Here is a 25,000-nt window from a genome sequence, read left to right on the forward strand (position 1 = left end):
GGGTAGTCACTCACAGTCTGACTCTGCCTCTGTAAGGGTAGTCACTCACAGTCTGACTCTGCCTCTGTAAGGGTAGTCACTCACAGTCTGACTCTGCCTCTATAAGGGTAGTCACTCACAGTCTGACTCTGCCTCTGTAAGGGTAGTCACTCACAGTCTGACTCTGCCTCTGTAAGGGTAGTCACTCACAGTCTGACTCTGCCTCTGTAAGGGTAGTCACTCACAGTCTGACTCTGCCTCTATAAGGGTAGTCACTCACAGTCTGACTCTGCCTCTATAAGGGTAGTCACTCACAGTCTGACTCTGCCTCTGTAAGGGTAGTCACTCACAGTCTGACTCTGCCTCTATAAGGGTAGTCACTCACAGTCTGACTCTGCCTCTGTAAGGGTAGTCACCACAGTCTGACTCTGCCTCTATAAGTGTAGTCACTCACAGTCTGACTCTGCCTCCGTAAGGGAGTCACCACAGTCTGCCTCTGCTCTATAAGGGTAGTCACTCACAGTCTGACTCTGCCTCTGTAAGGGTAGTCACTCACAGTCTGACTCTGCCTCTGTAAGGGTAGTCACTCACAGTCTGACTCTGCCTCTGTAAGGGTAGTCACTCACAGTCTGACTCTGCCTCTGTAAGGGTAGTCACTCACAGTCTGACTCTGCTCTGTAAGCGTAGTCACCACAGTCTGACTCTGCCTCCGTAAGGGTAGTCACTCACAGTCTGACTCTGCCTCTGTAAGGGTAGTCACTCACAGTCTGACTCTGCCTCTGTAAGGGTAGTCACTCACAGTCTGACTCTGCCTCTATAAGGGTAGTCACTCACAGTCTGACTCTGCCTCTGTAAGGGTAGTCACTCACAGTCTGACTCTGCCTCTGTAAGGGTAGTCACTCACAGTCTGACTCTGCCTCTGTAAGGGTAGTCACTCACAGTCTGACTCTGCCTCTATAAGGGTAGTCACTCACAGTCTGACTCTGCCTCTGTAAGGGTAGTCACTCACAGTCTGACTCTGCCTCTGTAAGGGTAGTCACTCACAGTCTGACTCTGCCTCTATAAGGGTAGTCACTCACAGTCTGCCTCTGCCTCTGTAAGGGTAGTCACTCACAGTCTGACGCTGCCTCTATAAGGGTAGTCACTCACAGTCTGACTGCCTCCGTAAGCCTCTGGGAGTCACTCACAGTCTGCCTCTGCCTCTATAAGGGTAGTCACTCACAGTCTGACTCTGCCTCTGTAAGGGGGTAGTCACTCACAGTCTGACTCTGCCTCTGTAAGGGTAGTCACTCACAGTCTGACTCTGCCTCTATAAGGGTAGTCACTCACAGTCTGACTCTGCCTCTGTAAGGGTAGTCACTCACACAGTCTGACTCTGCCTCTGTAAGGGTAGTCACTCAGTCTGACTCTGCCTCCGTAAGGGTAGTCACTCACATTCTGACTCTGCCTCCGTAAGGGTAGTCACTCACAGTCTGACTCTGCCTCCGTAAGGGTAGTCACTCACAGTCTGACTCTGCCTCCGTAAGGGTAGTCACTCACAGTCTGACTCTGCCTCTGTAAGGGTAGTCACTCATAACCCAACAGAACAAAACAACATTTACTTTTAATTTCTTTCTTCAGTCTGACTCTTTTTTTAACCAGACAGGCAGGGAGAGAGGCAGGGGGAGAGGCAGGGGGAGAGGCAGGGGGAGAGGCAGGGGGAGAGGCAGGGGGAGAGGCAGGGGGACAGGCAGGGAGAGAGGCAGGGGGTGAGGCAGGGGGAGACAGGCACTCTCTGCCTCTGGGGGAGAGGCAGGGGAGAGGCAGGGGAGAGGCAGGGGACAGGCAGGGGAGCAGGGAGAGGCAGGGGAGGCAGTCTGGGGGTACACCACAGTCACTCTGCCTCTGTGGGGACAGCAGGGGGACAGGCAGGGGGAGAGGCAGAGGCAGGGAGACTTCTTAAGGCAGGGGACAGGCAGTAAGGGGAGAGGCTTGGGGACAGGCAGGGGGGAGGCAGGGGAGAGGCAGGGGGAGAGGCAGGGAGAGGCAGGGGGAGAGGCAGGGGGAGAGGCAGGGGACAGGCAGGGAGACAGGCAGGGGGACAGGCACTCTGGGGGAGACAGGCAGGGGACAGGCAGGGAGACAGGCAGGGGACAGGCAGGGGGAGAGGCAGGGGAGAGGCAGGGGGAGAGGCAGGGGGAGAGGCAGGGGGAGGCAGGGAGACAGGCAGGGGGACAGGCAGGGAGACAGGCAGGGGGACAGGCAGGGAGACAGGCAGGGGGAGAGGCAGGGGGAGAGAGGCAGGGGGAGAGGCAGGGGGGACAGGCAGGGGGAGAGGCAGGGGGACAGGCAGGGGGGAGAGGCAGGGGGGAGAGGCAGGGGGAGAGAGGCAGGGGGAGAGGCAGGGGGGGACAGGCAGGGGGAGAGGCAGGGGAGAGGCAGGGAGAGAGGCAGGGGGAGAGGCAGGGGGACAGGCAGTGGGACAGGCAGGGGGACAGGCAGGGGGAGAGGCAGGGGGAGAGGCAGGGGGACAGGCAGGGGGGTGAGGCAGGGGGAGAGAGGCAGGGGGAGAGGCAGGGGACAGGCAGGGGAGAGGCAGGGGGGGAGAGGCAGGGGAGAGGCAGGGGGAGAGGCAGGGGGGACAGGCAGGGGGACAGGCAGGGGGACAGGCAGGGGGAGAGGCAGGGGGAGAGGCAGGGGACAGGCAGGGGGTGAGGCAGGGAGACCAGAGGGGGAGAGGCAGGGGAGAGGCCTACTGTCATGGCTCTACCAGCTTGTCTTTGAGTGGTCCATGAGAAAGTGTTGAATAGGTGGATTGAACCAACCCTTCCTATGGCCTCGTTGTTTTTGTGTATGGGACTCACATGGAAATGGAACCCCTGGACTCACCACATGAAAGAGGGTAAATCACTCTATCCAGACCTCATTCTTTCATTCCCTCGCTGTGTCCTTCCAATATATACAGGAAATTCTAATCAATTTTCCGGGTTAGGGGGTAAGAGTTGGGTGGTGTTGATGGAAGTGTGTGTGTGTGTGAGAGAGAGAGAGAGAGAGAGATGTGAATGTCTCTCAGCATTGTCAGTGAAGTGTTCTAGTAAATGTCATGATAGGAAGTGTTTGCTGAACACTGTGACTCATTCACACACTTGGCTGTGTTGCTAATCCATTCCAAATCAAAAGCTACGTTCACAGTCACATGCTCTAACCGACACACAACCTGCTACACTGTAAATCACAACACACACACACACGCTCACACACACAGACACACACGCTCACACTCATTCTCACACTGACCTGACTTGCCTGGTTAAATAAAGGTTAAATAAATCTCTCTCTCCTCCTATCTCCCCCCTCTCACCCCCCCACATCCTTCCTCCCCCCTCCCTCTCCTTCCCCACCTTCCTCCCTCCCTCCTCCCTCCATACCCACCTCCCCCTCCCCTCTTCCCTCCTTCCCCTCCTCCCTTCCCTCCCTCCCTCCCTCCCTCCCTCCCTCTCCCCTCCTCTCTCCCTCCCTCCCTCCCTCCTTCCCCACCTTCCTCTCCCCTCATCCAGTGTATCAGTTTGGATAAGTTCAAGCCCCATACAGACGAGGATCAGCTGACCCACCAGGCTCTCTTTCTATTGGAGGAGAATAAGTTCTGGGCAGGGCTAGTCTTCCTGGATGTCTACCCCTGGACCACTACTGTGCCGCGTCACGTCAAGTACAAGATACGCATGGACATTGACCAAGTGGAGAGAACCAACAAGATCAAAGACAGGTACCATGTTTTTTAAAATTATATATAAACCCACTCGGCGGTCTTAGACACTGAAATACATCGGTATGGACATCAATAAATAAACAATTACACATAATTTTAGATGAGAAGATTCAAAGATTCAAATATTCTGGACCATTTATTAGCCCGGGGCGGCAGGGTAGCCTAGTGGTTAGAGCGTTATTTAAGCAAGTTCAAATCCCCGAGCTGACAAGGTACAAATCTGTCGTTCTGCCCCTGAACAGGCAGTTAACCCACTGTTCCTAGACCAGTTAACCCACTGTTCCTAGGCCGTCATTGAAAATAAGAATTTGTTCTTAACTGACTTACCTGGTTAAATAAAATAAAAAATAAAAATCAGGTGGAAGTTAATTTTCTTCCGGTCAGAATATAACAACCAGGCTGTATGTACGGATGGTGGGAATGTGTGAAACGCACTCCTCAGACCACAGTGTCCTGCTTGCGGTTCCTCATTAGCGTTTGAGGCGACGCGATCGGCGGTGGGCGGTCATTCCCATAATCACCTTTACAGTCATGGGGAAAATATACACAATTTCACAAAATGCAATTGTGGTAACTAACTCATTTATACTGTACCAGTTTCAGCGATAGAAACTGAAATACATCGTTGTTCAAGCAGGACGTATTGTGATCTCCAAGGTTCAATGTACCTAAACCAATTCCAGAATACTGTAAAGTTTAAACCAATTCCAGAATAATGTAAAGTTTAAACCAATTCCAGAATACTGTAAAGTTTAAACCAATTCCAGAATACTGTAAAGTTTAAACCAATTCCAGAATACTATACAGTTTAAACCAATTCCAGAATACTGTAAAGTTTAAACCAATTCCAGAATACTGTAAAGTTTAAATCAATTCCAGAATACTGTAAAGTTTAAACCAATTCCAGAATACTATACAGTTTAAACCAATTCCAGTATACTGTAAAGTTTAAATCAATTCCAGAATACTGTAAAGTTTAAACCAATTCCAGAATACTGTAAAGTTTAAATCAATTCCAGAATACTGTAAAGTTTAAATCAATTCCAGAATACTGTAAAGTTTAAACCAATTCCAGAATACTATACAGTTTAAATCAATTCCAGAATACTGTAAAGTTTAAATCAATTCCAGAATACTGTAAAGTTTAAATCAATTCCAGAATACTGTAAAGTTTAAACCAATTCCAGAAGTTACAGAATACTATACAGTTTAAACCAATTACAGAATACTGTAAAGTTGAAACCAATTCCAGAATACTGTAAAGTTTAAATCAATTCCAGAATACTGTAAAGTTTAAATCAATTCCAGAATACTGTAAAGTTTAAACCAATTCCAGAATACTATACAGTTTAAACCAATTCCAGAATACTATACAGTTTAAACCAATTCCAGAATACTATACAGTTTAAATCAATTTCAGAACACTGTACAGTAGATAGATAGAAAAATAGGTAGGTAGGCAGGCAGGCAGGCAGGCAGGCAGGCAGGCAGAAAGAAAGAAAGATAGGAAGGTAGGTATTCAGGCAGATAGAAAGGTAGGTATTCAGGCAGATAGGAAGGTTGGTATTCAGGCATGCAGGAAGGTAGGTATTCAGGCAGATAGAAAGGTAGGTATTCAGGCAGATAGGAAGGTATTCAGGCAGATAGAAAAGTAGGTATTCAGGCAGATAGAAAGGTAGGTATTCAGGCAGATAGAAAGGTAGGTATTCAGGCAGATAGGAAGGTAGGTATTCAGGCAGATAGGAAGGTAGGTAAATAGATAGGAAGGTAGATAGATAGGTAGGTAGGTATGAATAGATGTATTCAGGCAGATAGGAAGGTAGGTATTCAGGCAAATAGGAAGATAGGTAGGCTAATAGATAGGAAGGTAGGTATTCAGGCAGATAGGAAGATATGTATTCAGGCAGATAGGAAGGTAGGTATTTAGGAAGGTAGGTATTCAGGCAGATAGGAAGGTAGGTATTCAGGCAGATAGGAAGATAGGTAGGCGGATAGATAGGAAGGTAGGTAAAATAGATAGGTAGACAGGCAGATAGGCATGCAGGCAGGCAAGCTGGTAGATAATCCTCTACAATTGAATAATCAGATTGAGTAGCTAGCAGGAGGATTGACCGAGATTTATGTCTTGACTGGAAATGCCCCGCAGGCGTAAATAAACTGTCATGGTTAAGTAATGAGGAGTGAATCTGTGTGTAGGCAGGTAGGTAGAGCTCTCATTCCATATATCATCTCTATCTCTCTCTCTCTCTCGCTGTCTCTCTCTCTCTCTCGCTGTCTCTCTCTCTCTCTCGCTGTCTCTCTCTCTCTCTCTCTCTCTCTCTCTCTCTCTCTCTCTCTCTCTCTCTCTCTCTCTCTCTCTCTCTCCTCTCTCTCTCTGTCTCTCTCTCTGTCTCTCTCGACTGTCTCTCTCTCTCTCTCTCTCTCGCTCTCTCCTCTCGCTCTCTCGCTCACTCTCTCTCTCTCTCTCTCGCTGTCTCTCTCTCTCTCGCTGTCTCTCTCTCTCTCTCTCTCTCTCTCTCTCGCTCTCTCTCTCTCTGACTCTCTCAATTCAATTAAATTTGCTTTATTAGCATGGCATAACAATGTCATATTGCCAAGTGTCAAAATAACCAACACATTGAACAATAACAATAAGTATACAGTAGAGGACATCTCTCGTTGATTGGTCTGTCAGACACTGTCCCTCAACTTATCAGGCAGCAATGTCTGCGCTGCCAACCCACAGCTCTCTGCATCCTCCCCCAACAGGACGGGTAGCCTATCCTCATCAGAGAGGTCTTTGAAACCTTGAATAAGGGTTTCACATTTGGGGAAATGACACTCTCTCTAATTGTTTTATATTTTTTACATTTTGTCAGGAAATGCAGCTCCGTCTCAGGTTCTGCTGTTGTGCAGTGGTTGCACAGCCTTTCCTCTACAGGGAGCCAGGTTCTGCTGTGGTGCAGTGGTTCTCTTTCCTCTACAGGGAGCCAGGTTCTGCTGTTGTGCAGTGGTTGCACAGCCTTTCCTCTCAGGGAGCCAGGTTCTGCTGTGGTGCAGTGGTTGCACAGCCTTTCCTCTACAGGGAGCCAGGTTCTGCTGTTGTGCAGTGGTTGCACAGCCTTTCCTCTACAGGGAGCCAGGTTCTGCTGTGGTGCAGTGGTTGCACAGCCTTTCCTCTACAGGGAGCCAGGTTCTGCTGTGGTGCAGTGGTTGCACAGCCTTTCCTCTACAGGGAGCCAGGTTCTGCTGTGGTGCAGTGGTTGCACAGCCTTTCCTCTACAGGGAGCCAGGTTCTGCTGTGGTGCAGTGGTTGCACAGCCTTTCCTCTACAGGGAGCCAGGTTCTGCTGTTGTGCAGTGGTTGCACAGCCTTTCCTCTACAGGGAGCCAGGTTCTGCTGTGGTGCAGTGGTTGCACAGCCTTTCCTCTACAGGGAGCCAGGTTCTGCTGTGGTGCAGTGGTTGCACAGCCTTTCCTCTACAGGGAGCCAGGTTCTGCTGTGGTGCAGTGGTTGCACAGCCTTTCCTCTACAGGGAGCCAGGTTCTGCTGTGGTGCAGTGGTTACACAGCCTTTCCTCTCCAGGGAGCCAGGTTCTGCTGTGGTGCAGTGGTTGAACAGCCTTTCCTCTACAGGGAGCCAGGTTCTGCTGTGGTGCAGTGGTTGGACAGCCTTTCCTCTACAGGGAGCCAGGTTCTGCTGTGGTGCAGTGGTTGAACAGCCTTTCCTCTACAGGGAGCCAGGTTCTGTTGTGGTGCAGTGGTTACACAGCCTTTCCTCTACAGGGAGCCAGGTTCTGCTGTTGTGCAGTGGTTGCACAGCCTTTCCTCAACAGGAGCCAGGTTCTGCTGTGGTGCAGTGGTTGTACAGCCTTTCCTCTACAGGGAGCCAGGTTCTGCTGTGGTGCAGTGGTTGCACAGCCTTTCCTTACAGGGAGCCAGGTTCTGCTGTGGTGCAATGGTTTTATTTCCTCTACAGGGAGCCAGGTTTGCTGTGGTGCAGTGGAAACAGCCTTTCCTCTACAGGGAGCCAGGTTCTGCTGTTGTGCAGTGGTTGCACAGCCTTTCCTCTACAGGGAGCCAGGTTCTGCTGTGGTGCAGTGGTTGTACAGCCTTTCCTCTACAGGGAGACAGGTTCTGCTGTGGTGCAGTGGTTGCACAGCCTTTCCTCTACAGGGAGCCAGGTTTTCCTGCCTACCCTTCTCAATGGCAAGGCTGTGCTCACTGAGCCTGTAATTTGTCAAGGTTTTTCTAAGGTTTTGATCAGTAACCATGGTCAAATATTTAGCCACGGTGTACTGTCGATTTAGGGCCAGATAGCACTGCATTGTGTTTCCCAATAAGCAATATAGTTTTGTTTTGACTGTGTTGTAATTTGGTTTATTCTGATTGATTGGATGTTCTGGTCCTGAGGCTTCAGTGTGTTAGTAGAACAGGTTTGTGAACTCAGGACCAGCTGGATGAGGGGACTCTTTTCTTTGCTCAGCTCTTGGCATTGCAGGGCTTGGTAATGATATGAGAGGGGTCACTGTATTTTAGATGTTTCCAAAACTGAATAGCTCTTTTTGTGTTTTTATTATTAGTGGATATTGGCCTAATTCTGCCCTGCATGCATTGTCTGTAGTTTTCCTCTGGACATGTAGGAAAATCTTACAGAACATGTAGGGTTTCAATGGGGTGTTTGTCCCATTGGGTGAAATCTTGTTTTGCAAGTGGACCCCACACCTCGCTGCCATAAAGTGCAATTGGTTCAATGACATATTCAATTTGTTTTAGACACATTTTAATAGGTATTTCAATTTCAATTTGCTTTTCAATGGCGTAGAATGCCCTGCGTGCTTTCTCTCTCAGTTCATGCACTGCCTCATTAAGGTGTCCAGTTGAGCTTATTTTTAAACCTCAGTAATTATAGTGTGTGCAGTACGCTATATATTTTGTACCAATTGAGAACTTTGGTCTAATTCCCTGAGATCTGAATCTTCTCTGGAAAATCATCATTTTTGGGGTTTACTGCCATGGCCCAGGTCTGGCACTACTGCTCTAGCAGGTCCAAGCTCTGCTGTATTCCATGTGCTGTGGGTGACAGCAGGCATAGGTCATCTGCGAAGAGTAGGCATTTAACTTCTGAATTGTGGAGACTAACACCAGGGGCTGAGGATTTTTCTAGAATAGTGGCCAATTCGTTAATGTAAATATTGAAGAGTGCAGGGCTCAGATTGCAACCCTGGCGAAGGCCCTGCACCTGGTTAAAGAATTTTTTTTTTCTTGCCAATTTTAATGCTGCACGTATTGCCAGTATACATTGATTTACTTATGTCATATGTTTTACCCCCTACACCACTTTCAATAACTTTGTAGAACAGTCCTGTTTGCCAAATAGAATCAAATGCTTTTTGGAAGTCGATAAAGCAAGCGTATATTTTGGTATTATGTTGGTGGACATGTTTATCTATCAGGGTGTGTAGGGTGTAAATATGATCAGTTGTGCGATGTTTTGGTATAAATCCAATTTGGCTTTTACTCAAGACATTGTGCTTATTAAGGAAGTTTATAACTCTTACGTTTATAATACTACAGAAAGCCTTCCCCAGGTTACTGTTCACACAAATGCCTCTGGAATTGTCAGGGTCACATTTGTCTCCGTTCTTAAAGATTGGGGTTATTAGTCCTTGGTTCCAGATGTCAGGGAAATAACCTACACTCAGGATCAAATTAAACAGTTTTAATATGGCCAATTGAAATGTTGCACTAGTGAGTTTGAGCATCTCATTTAGGATGCCATCAGGTCCGCATGCCTTTTTAAATTTGAGAGCCTGAAGTTTCTTATAGAGCTCCCGGTCAGTAATTGGGGAGTCCAGGGGATTTTGATTGTCCTTTATAGCTCTTTCTAATTCATCCAACTTCTCATGAATTTGGCGTTGTTCTGCATTTGTGTCAATTTGAACAGTGTTGTAGAGTGTTTTAAAGGTGGTTGTCCATATGTCACCATTTTGTATCGCTAATTCCTATTGTTTAGATTTTTTTTTTTTTCCAATTTTGCCAGAAGTTGTGTGTGTTTATGGACTCCTCAATTAGAGTCAGCTGCTTGCTGTTGTACTGTGCTTTTCTGGTTCTGAGTGTTACGTTTATAGGGTTTTAAAGTCTCACAGTAATGAAGGCATAGTTCACCATTATTTGGGTCTCTGTGTTTTAGGTTGGAGGTGTTTTAAGTTTTTTCCTTATAACTTTACAATCTGCATCAAACCAGTTGTCATCTGTGGTCTTTTTTTAAATTGATTTTTTAATCAATTTCAATTGTGCTTCTTTTGCCGTTTGCCTGAATATATAGTTGATGTTTTTACTGCCAGATTGATGCCTTCGTTACTGTGAGTGAATGTGGAATCCAGAAAGTTATCTAAGAGTGTTTGGATATTTTGGTTTCTGGTTGCTTTCTGGTATCTTCTGTGCTATTTTGGGCCCATCTGTAGGAATGTCTGATGTTGTACTGCTTACTGGACTGTGAATGTCTGGTTGTTTCCATGTCTGTTCTTTTGAGGAACAACATAATTTGGCTGTGATCAGACAGAGGTGTTAGTGGCTTGACAGTGAATGAGCTGAGAGAGAAAGGGTCAATGTCTGTGATCATATAGTCTACTGTACTGTGGCCAAGAGGTGAGCAACAGGTGAATCTCCCCAAAGAGTCCCCCCCGTAACCTACCATTGACAAAGTACAGACCCAGGCTTCTACAGAGCTTCTACAGAGCTGCAACAGAGCTTCTACAGAGCTTCTCTCTTTCTGTCGCTGTCTCACTCTCTGTCTCAACAGAGCTTCTACAGAGCTGCAACAGATCCCTTCCGTTGTTGTCGACGGTGCCGTCACTGTTGTTTCTATGGGGGAGATGAAGACAGTTAGAAACAGTATGGCCTGTAATGAAGCTGTCCCCTCGTGTGGTCTGTCACTGTTGTTTCTATGGTGGAGATGAAGACAGTTAGAAACAGTATGGCCTGTAATGAAGTTGTCCCCTCGTGTGGTCTGTCACTGTTGTTTCTATGGGGCAGATGAAGACAGTTAGAGACACTATGGCCTGTAATGAAGCTGTCCCCTCGTGTGGTCTGTCACTGTTGTTTCTATGGGGCAGATGAAGACAGTTAGAAACAGTATGGCCTGTAATGAAGTTGTCCCCTCGTGTGGTCTGTCACTGTTGTTTCTATGGGGCAGATGAAGACAGTTAGAGACACTATGGCCTGTAATGAAGCTGTCCCCTCGTGTGGTCTGTCACTGTTGTTTCTATGGGGGAGATGAAGACAGTTAGAGACACTATGGCCTGTAATGAAGCTGTCCCCTCGTGTGGTCTGTCACTGTTGTTTCTATGGGGGAGATGAAGACAGTTAGAGACACTATGGCCTGTAATGAAGCTGTCCCCTCGTGTGGTCTGTCACTGTTGTTTCTATGTGGAGATGAAGACAGTTAGAAACAGTATGGCCTGTAATGAAGCTGTCCCTGTTGTTTCTATGGGGAGATGAAGACAGTTAGAGACACTATGGCCTGTAATGAAGCTGTCCCTGTTGTTTCTATGGGGAGATGAAGACAGTTAGAGACACTATGGCCTGTAATGAAGCTGTCCCCTCGTGTGGTCTGTCACTGTTGTTTCTATGGGGGAGATGAAGACAGTTAGAGACACTATGACCTGTAATGAAGCTGTCCCCTCGTGTGGTCTGTCACTGTTGTTTCTATGGGGAGATGAAGACAGTTAGAAACACTATGGCCTGTAATGAAGCTGTCCCCTCGTGTGGTCTGTCACTGTTGTTTCTATGGGGGAGATGAAGACAGTTAGAAACACTATGGCCTGTAATGAAGCTGTCCCCTCGTGTGGTCTGTCACTGTTGTTTCTATGGGGAGATGAAGACAGTTAGAGACACTATGGCCTGTAATGAAGCTGTCCCCTCGTGTGGTCTGTCACTGTTGTTTCTATGGGGGAGATGAAGACAGTTAGAAACACTATGGCCTGTAATGAAGCTGTCCCCTCGTGTGGTCTGTCACTGTTGTTTCTATGGGGGAGATGAAGACAGTTAGAGACACTATGGCCTGTAATGAAGCTGTCCCTCGTGTGGTCTGTCACTGTTGTTTCTATGGGGAGATGAAGACAGTTAGAGACACTATGGCCTGTAATGAAGCTGTCCCCTCGTGTGGTCTGTCACTGTTGTTTCTATGGGGGAGAGGAAGACAGTTAGAGACACTATGGCCTGTAATGAAGCTGTCCCCTCGTGTGCTCGTTAGATCAGGTAGTGTTCCTGTGCGCGCGTTTGTGGCTCCACAGATGAGCACATTTCCCTGGGCCTGGAAATGGCACATCTCTTCCTCAAGGCTGGGGAAGATCACCTCTGAGTAATATGGGGATTCTGGGGGGGGGGGATATAAATTGCGCAAAGGAACACGTCGTTTTCTGTCAGTACAAGTAATTTTTCAGTTTTATCCAAATGTGATATTTACCAATTTTGAGGGGATCAATTAGATTTTTGTAGTCCGGATTTGTGCCAAATGATTAACCCTCCCTCCCTCCCCAGGTATTGGGACCCTGGTCCCAGAGCAGACCCTATGGAGGATCTGAGGTATATCTGGGGTGGCTTTGCCTATCTACAGGACATGGTAGAGCATGGCATACTGAAGATACAGACGGGACACGACTGGCCCCTGGGAGTCTACGTACAACAGATGCCATACCCCTGCTATGTAGACGACCTGTGAGTGGCCCACACACATGTCCGTCACCTCACCAATCTGTCTCACGGCCAATCAGATTGTTAGGTTCAACGGACTGTATATGTAAAGGTTCTGGTTGTAATGGTTTCCGGTGTGAGTTACTTAGTTCATTAAGGTCTTCGATGATGAGTTGATTAGTTCAATCAGCCCAACAGGTAAAGCTGGCTGATCATCTGGTTGAAAGCAGGTTGTAATTATGTTATTCCAACCAGCTTTGCCCTCTGGGAGGTGCGTTAGTGCTGGGTTAGAGCTAACATGGGCAGTCACATTGGTACTCCAGGATTGACTGTACTTAGAAAACACTGATCTTAATATTTATAAAAATGTTCTTCTCTCTCTCTCTGTGTCTCTCTCTGTGTCTGTCTCTCTCTCTCTGTCTCTCTCTCTCTCTGTCTCTCTCTCTGTCTCTGTCTCTCTCTCTGTGTCTCTCTCTGTGTCTGTCTCTCTCTCTCTGTCTCTCTCTCTCTCTGTCTCTCTCTCTGTCTCTGTCTCTGTGCCTCTCTCTCTCTGTCGCTGTCTCACTCTCTGTCTCTGTCTCTCTCTCTGTACCTCTCTGTCTCTGTCTCTGTCTTTCTCTGTGTCTCTCTCTCTCTCTCTCTCTCTCTGTCTCTCTCTCTCTTCCTCTCCTCCTCCTCTCTTCTCTCCTCTTCTAGCTTCATGTTGACTCTGAACCGGTGTTTCCCTATCTTCATGGTGCTAGCGTGGATCTACTCTGTGTCTATGACAGTGAAGAGCATCGTTCTGGAGAAGGAGCTACGCCTCAAAGAGACACTCAAGGTAAAAAACATTGTCCATTGTTTTAAACGAGAACTGAAAAAAAACGTCAATTTTATTAAATGTTTTAATGGACAATGAATGTTCTCTATTTGTTTGTATTTGTGTTGTGTTCTATTTTGTTGTGTTGTGTTCTATTTTGTGTTGTTGTGTTCTATTTTGTTGTATTCTATTTTGTTGTGTTGTGTTCTATTTTGTTGTGTTGTGTTCTATTTTGTTTTGTTGTGTTCTATTTTGTTGTGTTGTGTTCTATTTTGTTCTGTTGTGTTCTATTTTGTTCTGTTGTGTTCTATTTTGTTCTGTTGTGTTCTTGCAGGCCATGGGAGTGACCAACGGAGTGATCTGGTACACCTGGTTTATAGACAGCTTCATCATGATGACCGCCAGCACAGCCCTGCTCACACTGATTATTATGGTGAGGATGGAGAGAGGAGGGGAGGAGAGGAGGGGTGGTACACCTGGTTTATAGACAGCTTCATCATGGTGAGGGCCAGCACTGCCCTGCTCAAAGCTATCATCATGGTGAGGAGGATGGGAGATGGGGATGAGGGTAGGCAGAGAGGGAGGTATACTTGGTTCATAGACAGGTTATGATGATGACTGCCTGCACAGCTCTAATGGCGGCCATTATTATGGCGAGACCGAAGAGGGGAAGGAAACAACAGAATGGGAGAGTGTTGTTCTTCTCTACCAGAGGGTGTATGGAGTGTTGTTCTTCTCTACCAGAGGGTGTATGGAGAGGGTTGTCCTTCTCTACCAGAGGGTGTATGGAGAGGGTTGTCCTTCTCTACCAGAGGGTGTATGGAGAGGGTTGTCCATCTCTACCAGAGGGTGTATGGAGAGGGTTGTCCTCTCTACCAGAGGGTGTATGGAGAGGGTTGTCCTTCTCTACCAGAGGGTGTATGGAGAGGGTTGTCCTTCCCTACCAGAGGGTGTATGGAGAGGGTTGTCCATCTCTACCAGAGGGTGTATGGAGAGGGTTGTCCTTCTCTACCAGAGGGTGTTTGGAGAGGGTTGTCCTTCCCTACCAGAGGGTGTATGGAGAGGGTTGTCCTTCTCTACCAGAGGGTGTTTGGAGAGGGTTGTCCTTCCCTACCAGAGGGTGTATGGAGAGGGTTGTCCATCTCTACCAGAGGGTGTATGGAGAGGGTTGTTCTTCTCTACCAGAGGGTGTATGGAGAGGGTTGTCCATCTCTACCAGAGGGTGTATGGAGAGGGTTGTCCTTCTCTACCAGAGGGTGTATGGAGAGGGTTGTCCTTCCCTACCAGAGGGTGTTTGGAGAGGGTTGTCCTTCCCTACCAGAGGGTGTTTGGAGAGGGTTGTCCATCTCTACCAGAGGGTGTATGGAGAGGGTTGTCCATCTCTACCAGAGGGTGTATGGAAAGGGTTGTCCTTCTCTACCAGAGGGTGTATGGAGAGGGTTGTCCTTCCCTACCAGAGGGTGTTTGGAGAGGGTTGTCCTCCTCTACCAGAGGGTGTATGGAGAGGGTTGTCCTTCTCTACCAGAGGGTGTATGGAGAGGGTTGTCCATCTCTTCCAGAGGGTGTATGGAAAGGGTTGTCCTTCTCTACCAGAGGGTGTATGGAGAGGGTTGTCCTCCTCTACCAGAGGGTGTATGGAGAGGGTTGTGCTTCCCTACCAGAGGGTGTATGGAGAGGGTTGTCCTTCTCTACCAGAGGGTGTATGGAGAGGGTTGTCCTTCCCTACCAGAGGGTGTATGGAGAGGGTTGTCCTTCCCTACCAGAGGGTGTATGGAGAGGGTTGTCCTTCTCTACCAGAGGGTGTTTGGAGTGTGTTTGACCTTCTCAACCAGAGGGTGTATGGAGAGGGTTGTCCTTCTCAACCAGAGGGTGTATGGAGAGGGTTGTCCTTCTCTACCAGAGGGTGTATGGAGAGGGTTGTCCTTCCCTACCAGAGGGTGTATGGAGAAGGTTGTTCTTCTCTACCAGAGGGTGTATGGAGAGGGTTGTCCTTCCCTACCAGAGGGTGTATGGAGAGGGTTGTTCTTCTCTACCAGAGGGTGTATGGAGAGTGTTGTCCTTCTCTACCAGAGGGTGTATGGAGAGTGTTGTCCTTCTCTACCAGAGGGTGTATGGAGAGGGTTGTCCTTCTCAACCAGAGGGTGTATGGAGAGGGTTGTCCTTCTCTACCAGAGGGTGTTTGGAGTGTGTTTGACCTTCTCAACCAGAGGGTGTATGGAGAGGGTTGTCCTTCTCTACCAGAGGGTGTTTGGAGAGGGTTGTCCTTCTCTACCAGAGGGTGTATGGAGGGTTGTCCTTCTCTACCAGAGGGTGTATGGAGAGGGTTGTCCTTCTCTACCAGAGGGTGCTTGGCAGTTTTTTTTGGTATACAGTATCGCCATCAAGTGGACTGTCTTTAGAAGTGCATAAAGAAAGGGCTGACATTATTAACTGTGTTACCCCCCCCCCCCCATTTCTCCATCAGGCTGGTAAAGTGTTGAACTACTCCAACCCGTTGGTCGTGTTCCTGTTCCTCCTGGACGTTCACCATGGCCACCATCATGCAGTGTTTCCTTCTCAGTGTGTTCTTCAACAAGGCCAACCTGGCTGCAGCCTGCAGTGGTATCATCTACTTCACCCTCTACCTGCCCCACATCCTCTGTGTGGCCTGGCAGGACCGCATCACCAAGAACGCCAAGATCACAGCGGTACTTTGACCAACACTAACCCTATACCAACCCCCAGTCTGGTATATAACACAACACCCCCTCAGTCTAGTATATAACATAACATCCCCTCAGTCTGGTATATAACATAACATCCCCTCAGTCTAGTATATAACATAACATCCCCTCAGTCTGGTATATAACATAACATCCCCTCAGTCTGGTATATAACATAACACCCCCTCAGTCTGGTATATAACATAACATCCCCTCAGTCTGGTATATAACATAACATCCCCTCAGTCTGGTATATAACATAACATCCCCTCAGTCTGGTATATAACATAACATCCCCTCAGTCTGGTATATAACATAACATCACCTCAGTCTGGTATATAACATAACACCCCCTCAGTCTGGTATATAACATAACATCCCCTCAGTCTGGTATATAACATAACATCCCCTCAGTCTGGTATATAACATAACATCCCCTCAACCCTCAGTATGGTATATAACATAACATACCCTCAGTCTGGTATATAACATAACATCCCCTCAGTCTGGTATATTACATAACATCCCCTCAGTCTGGTATATAACATAACATCCCCTCAACCCTGAGTCTGGTATATAACATAACATCCCCTCAACCCTCAGTATGGTATATAACATAACATCCCCTCAGTCTGGTATATAACATAACATCCCCTCAGTCTGGTATATAACATAACATCCCCTCAGTCTGGTATATAACATAACATCCCCTCAACCCTCAGTATGGTATATAACATAACATACCCTCAGTCTGGTATATAACATAACATCCCCTCAGTCTGGTATATTACATAACATCCCCTCAGTCTGGTATATAACATAACATCCCCTCAACCCTCAGTATGGTATATAACATAACATCCCCTCAGTCTGGTATATAACATAACATCCCCTCAGTATGGTATATAACATAACATACCCTCAGTCTGGTATATAACATAACATCCCCTCAGTCTGGTATATAACATAACATCCCCCTCAGTCTGGTATATAACATAACATCCTCTCAACCCTCAGTCTGGTATATAACATAACATCCCCTCAGTCTGGTATATAACATAACATCCCCTCAGTCTGGTATATAACATAACATCCCCTCAGTCTGGTATATAACATAACATCCCCTCAACCCTGAGTCTGGTATATAACATAACATCCCCTCAGTCTGGTATATAACATAACATCCCCTCAGTCTGGTATATAACATACCCTCAGTCTGGTATATTACATAACATCCCCTCAACCCTCAGTCTGGTATATAACATAACATCCCCTCAGTCTGGTATATAACATACCCTCAGTCTGGTATATTACATAACATCCCCTCAGTCTAGTATATAACATAACATCCCCTCAGTCTGGTATATAACATAACATCCCCTCAGTCTGGTATATAACATAACATCCCTCAGTCTGGTATATAACATAACATCCCCTCAGTCTAGTATATAACATAACATCCCTCAGTCTAGTATATAACATAACATCCCCTCAGTCTAGTATATAACATAACATCCCCTCAGTCTGGTATATAACATAACATCCCCTCAGTCTGGTATATAACATAACATCCCCTCAGTCTGGTATATAACATAACATCCCCTCAGTCTAGTATATAACATAACATCCCCTCAGTCTGGTATATAACATAACATCCCTCAGTCTAGTATATAACATAACATCCCCTCAGTCTGGTATATAACATAACATCCCCTCAGTCTAGTATATAACATAACATCCCCTCAGTCTAGTATATAACATAACATCCCCTCAGTCTGGTATATAACATCCCCTCATTCCTCACACATAGATCAATAGAGTGATATTCTGCCTGTACCTGTGTGTTTCCCCTCAGAGTCTGCTGTCCCCAGTAGCGTTTGGGTTTGGGACCGAGTACCTGTCACGTTATGAGGAGCAGGGCCTGGGTCTGCAGTGGGACAACATCGGCACCAGTCCACTAGAGGGCGATGCCTACTCCTTCTTCACCTCCATAGGCATGATGATGTTTGACGCCGTGCTCTATGGCTTCCTGGCATGGTACCTTGACAACGTCTTCCCAGGTTAGAGGGAGTGCGGGGTTGTGTTTCGGGGTTTGTTGGGTTTCTGTGTGTTTGTAGAGTAAGCCAAAAATAAAAAATAAAATAGTACCCGTATATGGGTTTAAAATAGCAGATTTGATCACTGATAAAGCACCTAAATTGGAACACAGTGGCAGTTGGCTCATAATAATGTCTGGAACCTTTATTTATTTAACTAGGCAAGTCAGTTAAGAACAAATTCTTATTTTCAATGACGGCCTAGGAACAGTGGGGTTAACTGCCTTGTTCAGGGGCAGACCGACAGATTTGTACCTTGTCAGCTCGAGGGGCTTGAACTTGCAACCTTCCGGTCGCCAGACCAACGCTCTAACCACTAGGCTACCCTGGCGCCCCAATGGAGTTTGTGGAATGGCATCAATCACACGTAATTACCACGAACCCGTCCTCCTCCAAGCAAGGTGCCACCAACCTCCTGTGCTGCACAGTAACATGCTATACATGACGTTGGAGCTCAGGCTTCACAGGGTTTTGACTGACAGACATTCAGACCTTGAGCACCACGAAGCAACAGCTTTTCCCTCATCCCTCCGGCCAATGGTAGATTTGGTCATAGATAAGCGCCTACATTGGAAAGCAGTGGATGTCCAGTAGCATGCTACAACTGAGGTCAGACCTCTGGCTCTGCGCTTCACAGCGCTATATGGGTTTTTAAACTGACAGCTGTTCTGAATTTGAGCACCACACACACACACACACACACACACACACACTGGTGCACGACAAAAAGTTGCCCTCCATCCCTTCCGCTAATTGGTCAACTTTTGCACGTTTTTGCTGTCCGAGTGAGGAAATGCTGTAAATTCAGATAACTGTATGTATTTTGGAAGATAAGACGTTGAGGATGATAGTAAATACCGCGTTGAAGTCAAGTTACAAGCAAGTCAAACACCTGTGAGTTCAAATGTGCACTTCACATTTCCATATCATTAAACCTATGTCATATACAGTGTCAACATTTATGACCACTATGTTTGATGTAGGCCAACAGTAACAAAATAACATGGCATCATACCCTGGGTTGTTCTGAACAGAGCCTAAGTCTGTCTATTGTCCAGAAACTTTGCCATGGAAATTCGCCTGAATTCACTGAAGACTCCTTTCTATCTGCATCAAAATTAGCATCAGTTTGTCTGAATCGCCTTGTGAAAGCCTGTCCAACATCACGACACTGGACGGCTCTGACTTACGTGGATAACTACAAATATCTAGGTGTCTGGTTAGACTGTAAACTCTCCTTCCAGACCCACATCAAACATCTCCAATCCAAAGTTAAATCTAGAATTGGCTTCCTATTTCGCAACAAAGCCTCCTTCACTCATGCTGCCAAACATACCCTCGTAAAACTGACCATCCTACCAATCCTCGACTTTGGCGATGTCATTTACAAAATAGCCTCCAATACCCTACTCAACAAATTGGATGCAGTCTATCACAGTGCCATCCGTTTTGTAACCAAAGCCCCATATATTACCCACCATTGCGACCTGTACGCTCTCGTTGGCTGGCCCTCGCTTCATACTCGTCGTCAAACCCACTGGCTCCATGTCATCTACAAGACCCTGCTAGGTAAAGTCCCCCCTTATCTCAGCTCGCTGGTCACCATAGCATCACCCACCTGTAGCACGCGCTCTAGCAGAGGTATATCTCTCTGGTCACCCCCAAAACCAATTCTTTCTTTGGCCGCCTCTCCTTCCAGTTCTCTGCTGCCAATGACTGGAATGAACTACAAAAATCTCTGAAACTAGAAACACTTATCTCCCTCACTAGCTTTAAGCACCAACTGTCAGAGCAGCTCACAGATTACTGCACCTGTACATAGCTCACCTATAATTTAGCCAAAACAACAACCTCTTTCCCTACTGTATTTATTTTATTTTATTGATTTATTTATTTTGCTCCTTTGCACCCCATTATTTTTATTTCTAATTTCCACATTCTTCAATTACAAATCTACCATTTCAGTGTTTTACTTGCTATATTGTATTTACTTTGCCACCATGGCCTTTTTTTGCCTTTACCTCCCTTATCTCACCTCATTTGCTCACATCGTATATAGACTTGTTGATACTGTATTATTGACTGTATGTTTGTTTTACTCCATGTGTAACTCTGTGTTGTTGTATGTGTCGAACTGCTTTGCTTTATCTTGGCCAGGTCGCAATTGTAAATGAGAACTTGTTCTCAACTTGCCTACATGGTGACATAAAAAATAAATAAATAAAATAAAAGCCTAACACTGTAAGATCCTATTTTATAACTTAGCTCGTCAGGTTGACAATAGAACAATCTTTCAAATGACGCGTAAACAACAACAGTAATTGTGTGATGGCGGGGATGCAACGTTGTGTTCCAAACAGAACAACTACAAGTGTGTTTGCTCTAGTTCCTCAATGGTCACAGCTCGGAGAGCTCAAAAAAAACACCTTATAGTTGAAGACTCTTCTTTGAGTCATAAATGTGCATCGAAATGACTTAGGAACCATACACATTTTGGAAAGGTGTGTGTTGCCACTTGGAAACACCGGTTCGTCCTCTCACTCAAACCCTGGTAAATGTTTTGTCTTACCTACCCCACATTCCCCATTCATGTTATTATTACTGAATGATTTCAAAGTATTTTCAGATTTGGTTATCAACAAATGTGCGAAAAGTACACAAAATCTAAAATGCACATAAAATCAACAGTGTAGTGTCTGGTTTATTCTTGTGTCAAGTGAACTGTTGTGTCCTCAAATTTGGTCTCATAATTTTCCCAGGATCTGTAAATGGTTCCCTTTCAATTGCTACCATGATTATAAATATGTTTTTTCATATTTATTCTGTAAGAAACATTGCAACGTAGGCCGAGCCAATTACCAGGAGTGTAAAGGGTCAACCCATATCTGAGCCATAAACCTTATTGGAGCCGTAGTTCACCCTTATTGGAGCCGTAGTTCACCCTTATTGGAGCCGTAGTTAACCCTTATTGGAGCCATAGTTAACCCTTATTGGAGCCGTAGTTCACCCTTATTGGTGCCGTAGTTAACCCTTATTGGTGCCGTAGTTAACCCTTATTGGAGCCGTAGTTCACCCTTATTGGTGCCGTAGTTAACCCTTATTGGAGCCGTAGTTAACCCTTATTGGAGCCGTAGTTAACCCTTATCGGAGCCGTAGTTAACCCTTATCGGAGCCGTAGTTAACCCTTATTGGAGCCGTAGTTCACCCTTATTGGTGCCGTAGTTAACCCTTATTGGAGCCGTAGTTAACCCTTATCGGAGCCGTAGTTAACCCTTATTGAGCCGTAGTTAACCCTTATTGGAGCCGTAGTTAACCCTTATTGGAGCCGTAGTTAACCCTTATCGTGCCGTAGTTAACCCTTATTGGAGCCGTAGTTAACCCTTATTGGAGCCGTAGTTAACCCTTATTGGAGCCGTAGTTAACCCTTATTGGAGCCGTAGTTAACCCTTATTGGAGCCGTAGTTAACCCTTATCGGTGCCGTAGTTAACCCTTATTGGTGCCGTAGTTAACCCTTATTGTGCCGTAGTTAACCCTTATTGAGCCGTAGTTAACCCTTATCGGTCGTAGAGCCAGAGTTAACCCTTATCGGAGCCGTAGTTAACCCTTATCGGAGCCGTAGTTAACCCTTATCGGAGCCGTAGTTAACCCTTATCGGAGCCGTGAGTTAACCCTTATCGGAGCCGTAGTTAACCCTTATCGGTGCCGAAGTTAACCCTTATTGGTGCCGGAAGTTAACCCTTATTGGAGCCGAAGTTAACCCTTATTGGAGCCGTGAGTTAACCCTTATTGAGCCGTAGTTAACCCTTATCGGAGCCGTAGTTAACCCTTATCGGAGCCGTAGTTAACCCTTATCGGTGCCTTAGGTAGTTAACCCTTATCGGTGCCGTAGTTAACCCTTATTGGAGCCGAAGTTAACCCTTATCGGAGCCGTAGTTAACCCTTATTGGTGCCGTAGTTAACCCTTATCGGTGCCGTAGTTAACCCTTATTGGAGCCGTAGTTAACCCTTATTGGAGCCGTAGTTAACCCTTATTGGAGCCGTAGTTAACCCTTATCGGTGCCGTAGTTAACCCTTATTGGAGCCGTAGTTAACCCTTATCGGAGCCGTAGTTAACCCTTATTGGAGCCGTAGTTAACCCTTATTGGAGCCGTAGTTAACCCTTATTGGAGCCGTAGTTAACCCTTATCGTGCCGTAGTTAACCCTTATTGAGCCGTAGTTAACCCTTATTGGAGCCGTAGTTAACCCTTATTGGAGCCGTAGTTAACCCTTATTGGAGCCGTAGTTAACCCTTATTGGAGCCGTAGTTAACCCTTATCGGTGCCGTAGTTAACCCTTATTGGTGCCGTAGTTAACCCTTATTGGTGCCGTAGTTAACCCTTATTGGAGCCGTAGTTAACCCTTATCGGAGCCGTAGTTAACCCTTATCGGAGCCGTAGTTAACCCTTATCGGTGCCGTAGTTAACCCTTATCGGAGCCGTAGTTAACCCTTATTGGAGCCGTAGTTAACCCTTATCGGAGCCGTAGTTAACCCTTATCGGTGCCGTAGTTAACCCTTATCGGAGCCGTAGTTAACCCTTATTGGAGCCGTAGTTAACCCTTATTGGAGCCGTAGTTAACCCTTATTGGAGCCGTAGTTAACCCTTATCGGTGCCGTAGTTAACCCTTATTGGAGCCGTAGTTAACCCTTATTGGAGCCGTAGTTAACCCTTATTGGAGCCGTAGTTAACCCTTATTGGAGCCGTAGTTAACCCTTATTGGAGCCGTAGTTAACCCTTATTGGAGCCGTAGTTAACCCTTATTGGAGCCGTAGTTAACCCTTATTGGAGCCGTAGTTAACCCTTATTGGAGCCGTAGTTAACCCTTATCGGAGCCGTAGTTAACCCTTATGGCGCCGTAGTTAACCCTTATTGGAGCCATAGTTAACCCTTATCGGAGCCGTAGTTAACCCTTATTGGAGCCGTAGTTAACCCTTATTGGAGCCGTAGTTAACCCTTATTGGAGCCGTAGTTAACCCTTATTGGAGCCGTAGTTAACCCTTATCGGTGCCGTAGTTAACCCTTATTGGAGCCATAGTTAACCCTTATCGGAGCCGTAGTTAACCCTTATCGGTGCCGTAGTTAACCCTTATTGGTGCCGTAGTTAACCCTTATTGAGCCGAAGTTAACCCTTATTGGAGCCGTAGTTAACCCTTATTGGAGCCGTAGTTAACCCTTATCGGAGCCGTAGTTAACCCTTATCGGAGCCGTAGTTAACCCTTATCGCGCCGAGAGTTAACCCTTATCGGAGCCGTAGTTAACCCTTATTGGAGCCGTAGTTAACCCTTATCGGAGCCGTAGTTAACCCTTATCGGAGCCGTAGTTAACCCTTATCGGAGCCGTAGTTAACCCTTATTGGAGCCGTAGTTAACCCTTATTGGAGCCGTAGTTAACCCTTATTGAGCCGTAGTTAACCCTTATCGGTGCCGTAGTTAACCCTTATTGGAGCCGTAGTTAACCCTTATTGGAGCCGTAGTTAACCCTTATTGGAGCCGTAGTTAACCCTTATTGGAGCCGTAGTTAACCCTTATTGGAGCCGTAGTTAACCCTTATCGGTGCCGTAGTTAACCCTTATTGGAGCCGTAGTTAACCCTTATCGGAGCCGTAGTTAACCCTTATCGAGCCAGAAGTTAACCCTTATCGGAGCCGTAGTTAACCCTTATCGGAGCCGTAGTTAACCCTTATCGGTGCCGTAGTTAACCCTTATTGGAGCCGTAGTTAACCCTTATTGAGCCGTAGTTAACCCTTATCGGAGCCGTAGTTAACCCTTATTGGAGCCGTAGTTAACCCTTATCGGAGCCGTAGTTAACCCTTATCGGTGCCAGGAAGTTAACCCTTATTGGAGCCGTAGTTCACCCTTATTGGAGCCGTAGTTAACCCTTATCGGAGCCGTAGTTAACCCTTATTGGAGCCGTAGTTAACCCTTATTGGAGCCGTAGTTAACCCTTATCGGAGCCGTAGTTAACCCTTATCGGAGCCGTAGTTAACCCTTATTGGAGCCGTAGTTAACCCTTATTGGAGCCGTAGTTAACCCTTATCGGTGCCGTAGTTAACCCTTATTGGAGCCGTAGTTAACCCTTATTGGAGCCGTAGTTAACCCTTATTGGAGCCGTAGTTAACCCTTATTGGAGCCGTAGTTAACCCTTATTGGAGCCGTAGTTAACCCTTATTGGTGCCGTAGTTAACCCTTATCGGAGCCGTAGTTAACCCTTATTGGAGCCGTAGTTAACCCTTATCGGAGCCGTAGTTAACCCTTATTGGTGCCGTAGTTAACCCTTATCGGAGCCGTAGTTAACCCTTATCGGAGCCGTAGTTAACCCTTATCGGTGCCGTAGTTAACCCTTATCGGTGCCGTAGTTAACCCTTATCAGAGCCGTAGTTAACCCTTATTGGTGCAGTGGTTAGGGTTAGCCTAAGGAGACTCGGACTCCATGACACCTGCAAGTGGCATCACACTGTCGTTGTTTACTAAAATGGATACAGTACTGTATAATAAAACCCCTCCCTCCTCTCTCCAGGTCAGTATGGGATTGGACGACCATTCTACTTCCCATTCCAGCCCTCCTATTGGCAAAGGTCTGAACCCGCCCTCTCCAACATTCCAGACTCAGGTTAGTATCTTTAGTCAGGTCTCTGTCTCTATAAGTGTCTTTAGTCAGGTCTCTGTCTCTATTAGTGTCTTTAGTCAGGTCTCTGTCTCTATTAGTGTCTTTAGTCAGGTCTCTGTCCACTATAAGTGTCTTTAGTCAGGTCTCTGTCTCTATAAGTGTCTTTAGTCTGGTCTCTGTCTCTATAAGTGTCTCCAGACAGGGTGACTGTCCACTATAAGTGTCTCCAGACAGGGTGACTGTCCACTATAAGTGTCTCCAGACAGGGTGACTGTCCACTATAAGTGTCTCCAGACAGGGTGACTGTCCACTATAAGTGTCTCCAGACAGGGTGACTGTGCTGGTACTGTCAGATAAGT

At 46.6% G+C, this 25,000-nt stretch overlaps 1 protein-coding gene across 1 annotated transcript in view; it reads left to right on the forward strand.

The window, feature by feature from the left end:
- Positions 1–25,000, forward strand: part of LOC135537407 (retinal-specific phospholipid-transporting ATPase ABCA4-like) — a 104,570-nt gene that overhangs the window by 2,569 nt on the left and 77,001 nt on the right. Inside the window, 8 exon segments of the mRNA XM_064963577.1 lie at positions 3,516–3,721; positions 12,247–12,423; positions 13,096–13,219; positions 13,533–13,631; positions 15,663–15,716; positions 15,718–15,885; positions 17,756–17,960; positions 24,552–24,644. Coding sequence (XP_064819649.1) covers positions 3,516–3,721; positions 12,247–12,423; positions 13,096–13,219; positions 13,533–13,631; positions 15,663–15,716; positions 15,718–15,885; positions 17,756–17,960; positions 24,552–24,644 — 1,126 coding nt within the window.

This window comes from Oncorhynchus masou, unplaced genomic scaffold (assembly GCF_036934945.1).
Source record: "Oncorhynchus masou masou isolate Uvic2021 unplaced genomic scaffold, UVic_Omas_1.1 unplaced_scaffold_768, whole genome shotgun sequence".
NCBI classification, from domain to species: Eukaryota; Metazoa; Chordata; class Actinopteri; order Salmoniformes; family Salmonidae; genus Oncorhynchus; species Oncorhynchus masou.